We start from the raw sequence: 6,620 nt of genomic DNA on the forward strand, positions 1-6,620 counted from the left end.
CAGTCCTACAGCCCATGGAGGGCTCCATGCTGAAGCAGGGCTGTCCAAAAGAGGCTGTGACACTGCACTGAAGCAGGCCTGTGGCAGGAACTGTGCCCTGAAAAGAGGAGCCCAGGAGCCCATGCTGGAGCAGGTTTGCTGGCAGGACTTGGGATGCCATGAGGGACCCATGCTGGAGCAGAGGAACTGAGAGGAGCCCCCCCCGTGGAAGCTGGAGCAGAGGAGTCAGCATGTGACAGACTCAGCCCCCATTCCTCATCCCCCTGTGCAGCTGCTGGGGAGGGCAAGAAAATCAAGAGTAAATTTGAAGCTGGGAAGAAGGGAGGGTGATTGGAATTAACATTTTGTTTTATTTCCCATTATTCTACTCTGATACAACTGGTAATAAATTAAACTAGTTTCCCAGGTTGGGTTTGATTTGCCCGTGACAGTAGCTGGTGAGGCATCTCTCCCTGCCCTTATCTCAACCCACAGGCCTTTCATTCTGTTTTCTCTCCCTTGTTCAGTAGAGGAAGGCAGTGATGGGGCAGCTTTGGTGGGCACCTGGCACTCAACATACATAACAGACAGGACTTTTTGCAGAAAAGACAAAAATTATTCCACTCCATCATCACCCTTTTATTGATAAAAGGACAGATCTTGACAGTGGAGAAAAAAGGATGTTCCACAAGGAGAGCAGGAAGTAGCTTCTACTGGTCTTTCAGTTCCTTCAGTCTTCTGATGGCAGATTTGACTGTCACTGCAGAGGTGGTACTGGAGGGAGAAGCAGAGTCATTTGCATGTGGCAGAACAACTGTGCTGGTGTAGTTTATTTTTGAGAAAGCACTCATCATTTCAACTGTTATCATCTGACTGCGCTGTCAAAAAGGGTCTAACTCCACTTTGATTTTAATTTTTCCTCACAAAAAAAGCGTAGGCCTGGCTCCACAAAGCACATGGAACTTCAGAAGCTGCATCCCAACCCCAATCTCCCAGTCATGCACTGACCATGAGCACCAACGTGTGGGCTCAGGTCCCTCATGACTGCTACACACGCGTGGGGCAGGAGTGTCTTCTACAGAATTGTGGGGGAAGGAGCAACCAACGGGAGCAACTGCACCCTCACAATAAAGGTTATTATCATTCAATTTTTTTGCTTTTACAACCGAAGGAAAACATGAAAATACCTTTTCTGGGAAAAATCTGGCTTTGCCTATTGCAAAGAATAACAATCAAATTTTAACAGAACAGGCAACTTCCCCCATTACTATCTCAACACAGATCTACTTAATGATTAGTAGATCAAAAAAGGTCAAAAGCTGCAGTATGCCACAGCTATGTGAGAATAAATACTGATTGGAGCTTCTTCATTTCCTTACTTGTAAGTCCAGGCACCACCAGCAACTGTCTTCATGCAGGACCCGCAGTGCCAGATACCCACAGCCTTCCTCTTCATTTTGGTCTGGAACAGAAGAAAAAAGGAAAAAAATTAAGTCACTCTCCATCAGCTGAAAAAGCCAAACAAGAAACTTCAGGCAAGGCCTTCACAGCACTCCTATAAGCCAAGTTTAGACAAGAAAGAGACAGACAATCCTTTTACTCAAATTCTGCAGACACTTCTGAAACACTTTTCCATGCAGATATAAACTGGGCCATTTCTGAAGGCATCACCAAAACTTCAGCTTATTCTGAAGGAGAAAAATAGTAAGGAGCTACCTTGGTTATAACAACTGATATTAGTTTGGTGCTCATGTAACACCACTGTTCCCAGGACTCCCTGGGCAAGCCCAGCTTGCTCAACCCTGACCCACTTCCAACAGCATCTGAAGAGTGAGTGGTGGGTACAGAACTCCCTCCCTCAGGCAGGCATCCCTCACCCTGCAGAGGTGACAACTGGTGACAACAGGTTTGCCCACACCTATGCCTGATTTAGGCAGCTCTGCAGGCAAGACTATGAACATTCTCACTTCATATATGAAAGGCAGTAAGTTAAAAACAAACAAAAACCCAACAACAAAACAAAGCAAGTAAAAACCCCATGATGAAAATATTTTTACATTTCCAGACAGTTTAAAGATTCCTACTCTACAGATAGCAATAAAAATATCTGTGCAAAGCATAAGCTGATGGACCTTTCAAACTGTCAAAAATTAGATTTTACAGGAAATTTTAATTATGTATACACACAGTTAAGATTACTTCCTATTAGAAATTCTTCCCCATCCAGAGTTATACAGCACACAAAAGTAAGCAACTGCCATCAGAAGTTTAAAGTGGGAAAAGAAAGCTCTGTTCCTCTGCCAGGTATGCTGTAAAAAGTTACTGAAGGGCAAAAAAAAGTCCAAGTTAAGCCTTAATTATCAAGATAACAACTGTGACACTTTAATTCTGTCAGGTCTATTTTATTAATTATGTAAAATATATAACATGGCAACATTGCTCACTCTTTTGTATGATGAAATGTAGTAATTTTTTTTTTTCATTTAACTACTACTAAACATTCATGTGAAATGTCTATTCTCTTTTTCAAGGATTCTGACAGCAGCCCAAAGCTCACTGCACATTAATCCCTGTCTTGGAACTAGACACATTTCTCTTCAGTACAAAAATTACTGAAGCATCAAATCCCCTTTCTAGCATCAACAAGAATGTGATTTTTAAAGATTTTTTTGGGGGGGAAGGAGATCTCTCACCTTGCCGCAGAAGGAGCAGGTATACTTGGCATGCTGGCTGATTTCAATCTTCTTCACCATTTTCCTAAGGGATGCACCGTAACGGGTCCCATATTTACCCACGATCCCGACCTTCTTGGTGCGCTTAGCCTGTTGGGAGGCAAACCAGAATGAGCTTCAGCCCTACAGAGACAGCTTTCTCCTCGCTGCTCCCCTCTCCCAGCATGGCAGCAGAGCGCTGAGCGCCTACAGCCAGGCTGCAGCCTGGGAAAACTGAGTATGCACAGGGTCCGGCTGGAAGGGACCACCTGGTCCAGCCTGCCTGCCCAAGCAGGATGGGCCCGGAGCACCTGGCACAGGACTGCATATCCAGACGGTTCCCGAGCATCTCCACTGAGGGACACTCCACACCCTCTCTGCACAGCCCATCCAGGGCTCGATCACTGCACAGCAAAGTTCAACCCCGTGCTCAGGTGGGACTTGCTGCGCATGGGTGTCTGCCCGTTTGTGCTATGGCTTGGCATCACCGAGAGGAGCCTGCCTCCTGCCTCTTGACAGGAGAAGTAATAATATCCGTACGCTATTTTAACTATCTAATTATATATATTTATATAATGAGATCCCCTCTCAATCGCCTCTCCTGACGCTGAACAGGTCCAACTCCCTCAGCCTGTGCTCATGAGAGCTGTTCCAGTCCTCCAACCTCCTCGCTGCCCTCCCCTGGAGCATTGGCGATGAAACGCCACCAGGCTGGCGCTGCCGCAGCCCCGCAGCTCCTGCCGGGCACTCCGGGCCGCCGAGACTGAGCAGAGCCCCGTCCGTCCCGGGGCCGGCCGGCGGTGGCACGGAGCGGGGCAGCCCCTCTGTGCCCCGCGCCCCGGTTGCCATTCCCCTCACCCCGGCTGCCATTCCCCTCACGCAGGCCGCCTCCCTCCGGCCGCCCGAACCGAGCGAGCCGCTGTCGCAGCGCAGCGCGCAGCCGGCTCAGGGAGGCGGCGCATCCCCAGCCCCAGCTCCGCGCTGCCCCGGGCGCGCCCCGCGGGCTCAGCGCGGCGGTCTCGGGGCGGATGGCGGCGGATGGCGGCGGACGGCGGCGGACGGCGGGCGGCCGCCCGGCCTCACTCACCATCTTCCGCCGGCGCCGACGCGGAGAGGGAGCGGTAGTGCGCAGGCGCGGGCGGGCCGGCGCGGGCGGAAGTGACGCTCGGAGAGCCGGGCGGTGCCGGGCCCGCGCGGTCCGGTCTGGCCGCGGCCGCAGCGGGACAGAGCGCGGCCCGCAGGACGGACAGACAGCCGAGCGAGGCGGCTGCGCTGCTGCTCAGAGAGCGTGTGGGGGCTCCCTCACTGCAGACACTGCCATGGCCCTGCTCGAGCAGGGAGGCTGGAGCGGATGAGCAGCGCGGTCCCTTCCAGCCTGACCCATCCTGTGGAACCCGTGTAAGACCCAGGCGGTGCATGGGCACCAGCACCGCCGGAGCTCACATTCCTGGGTTTCCAGCGAGGGCAGTCGCAGCAGAAAAGGAAACTGGGCAGTTCCGTTCACTCACCTCGTTTTTAAAGAGGATAAGCAGCAGTTCCATTCACTCACCTCGTTTTTGAAAAGGATAAGCAGCAGGTCAAAACAGGGACAGAAAACGTGCCCAGAACTGCAGAAAAAGTAAATATAAAAATCAACGAGGATGAATTTTTATCCTAAAACATACCAACCTTAAACCATGAGGTTTCAAGAGTTTTGGCATCAGGTCAGGTCAAGGCAACTTCCTAATTTCCTCGGGGTTAGCCAGTGCTGAAACCACCAGCCCTGAAAGCCCTTATGTGCCGCTTCAGAGGCGATTCCCAGCCCCAAAACGCAGAGGGAAAAATACAGCAGTGCCACCGAGCTGCGATGCTTGTAAGGGGATTAGCAACTCATTAACCTCCATTAAGAAATGTAATCCAGTTAGCCTGAGAGCTTTTCCATGCGCAGAGGCAGCTGCGGTCCATCCCCTCCTGCCAGGAGAGGGCCGGAGCTTCCCAGTCCCCCGGTAACTGCTGCAGGTAATTTTCCTCCATACCCACCCTGGCTGCCTCAAGCAATGACAGCACTCTTCACCTATAGTCTGTTTAGTTAAGAGGGAATCAAGGAATCGAGTGTACCTAGCCACTGCGTAAATTTCCCTGGCTGGGGGCTGTACTTTTAAGAGATGCTCATGGACAGATGTCACGTCCCTTCTTGGCTCTTGCTCTGAGGATTTGAACACCGACATTTTTAATGCCCTCTGCCTTGCCAGGCTCCTCATTCCCTGCTCATCCCTGCAAGTTCTTCTGGGAGCTGGTGGGCCAGAGGAATGTTTGAGATGAGGGCTCAGCAAGGCTTTAGGCAATGGTATTTATATCTCCCTCAGCTGAATCAAAATTTCATTTGATATATCCTACGAATAAATCTGCCCTTTTCAGATCCTCGTCACAATGATGACTCACAGGATACAGCTTTGATACCAACGTATTAGAAAACAGAAAAAAGTAATTTCCTTTGGCTGCCTAGTGACGATATGGTTAAAAAAATATAAATTGTCAGCCAACACATTCAGAGAATCTACTGCTATTCTCTGCTCTGTATCTACAGAGTTCAGGTTTGCTGTGACAGTGCAGCACATGGTCATATCCATCATCCAGCAGGGTCACAGAGAGCTCTGGCAACAACCAAACCCAGCCACCCTGGGTGACAGCCATTCCCAGCACTGCCAAAGTAAACACACATTTATTTCCAAGGGACTGAGAAGATGAAGGACACAGACAGGCCAGCACAGCCAAGCCTTGACAGTCCACCCCCCTGAACTTTTCAGCTCATGAAGTGAGCCTGGGGTACACAGAACACTTAGTTGGAACTGCTCCAGTTTATTGTTGAGGTATTTTAGTCTGTTGTTGCTGTTTTAGCATCCTCCTTGAAAACACACCTTTCTCCAACACAGGTGGGAGCACGGATGCAGGTGTACAAGCAGGCAACCAGCCACAGCAAGATGCTCCAAGCTCCAGTGAGATGGGGTCCTTCCCTTTCCTTCACTGGTTTTAGAAAATGCCAAAAACATACAGCTCTATCATCTTCAGCTGGCAGGTGCAGGAGAACCAGGAGTGCTCCATGTTCCTGAGCTTGCTGTGGGTCTCGCTGGCATCCTGCACACTGCCTTGTAGAGTTCTTCAGCAAGCCTTGGAGATCCTGTCTGAGCCTGCTCCAGCTGCCCAGCCACCTCCTCACCATATAATGATGGACTAATGGTGCCATTGGGGTAAGGCCTGCAGTCTCTCCAGTCCCTTGAAGTAATCACTAACAGCACTTTCCTGCAAAGTTCTATTCCCCTTTTTCATGTAGAAAGGATAAAGTAGATCTCAGGTGTATTTGAAAAACCTCTGTATCTGGGCAGCAAACCAGCTGAGATTTTATATGTCCTAACAAAGGGAAGGTTCACCTGGCATTCCTCTAGCAGGGCTGGGATTTATCAAGATACAAACAAGATGGATCAAGTTAATAAGAAGCAGAATTCTCCAAGGGTACTTTCAGTGTATCTTAGGAAAGTACTGTTTTGAAACAGCTGCAGCTTTACAAATAAGAGACTTCTATAGGAGACAACAATATGGGGACTCAAATAATGCCTTTTGCATTTTTGTTTTTCAGTCAGCAGACAGCAACATTTCTCACCCACTTTGCAAGTAGAAAGATCACTCATCCTACAGATAGATTAAATACTCTGTGTTCAGGATGACAGACATTTTAAAATGTCAAAAAGCGTGTCTTCATCACCTGGCCAGCTGTTGAAGTAAGAGCAGTGATGGTTAATTCAGCCTCAAACCCAGAGATAAAGCATTTCCTCCAGCTGCCCAGCCACAACACCCCTTGCCACTGCTCACACCCCAAAGCACCATCTGCAGGCACGAATGAAATGCAGCACAATTGTACACACAGTCTGTGGGGCATTTCCGTGACCTCACCAG

The 6,620-nt window shown here is 49.6% G+C and overlaps 1 protein-coding gene across 1 annotated transcript; it reads right to left on the minus strand.

Moving 5' to 3' along the window:
- Nucleotides 1-594: 594 nt before the first annotated feature.
- Nucleotides 595-3,838, minus strand: RPL37A (ribosomal protein L37a). The gene is made up of 4 exons (XM_030952244.1): nt 3,778-3,838; nt 2,673-2,801; nt 1,359-1,441; nt 595-753 (listed from the first exon to the last, which is right to left on the minus strand). Exons 1-4 carry the CDS (start codon nt 3,778-3,780, stop codon nt 690-692), a joined length of 279 nt encoding a protein of 92 aa, XP_030808104.1. The 5' UTR covers nt 3,781-3,838; the 3' UTR covers nt 595-689.
- Nucleotides 3,839-6,620: the final 2,782 nt, after the last annotated feature.

The sequence above is a fragment of the Camarhynchus parvulus genome, chromosome 7 (assembly GCF_901933205.1).
Source record: "Camarhynchus parvulus chromosome 7, STF_HiC, whole genome shotgun sequence".
In the NCBI taxonomy this organism is placed as follows: domain Eukaryota; kingdom Metazoa; phylum Chordata; class Aves; order Passeriformes; family Thraupidae; genus Camarhynchus; species Camarhynchus parvulus.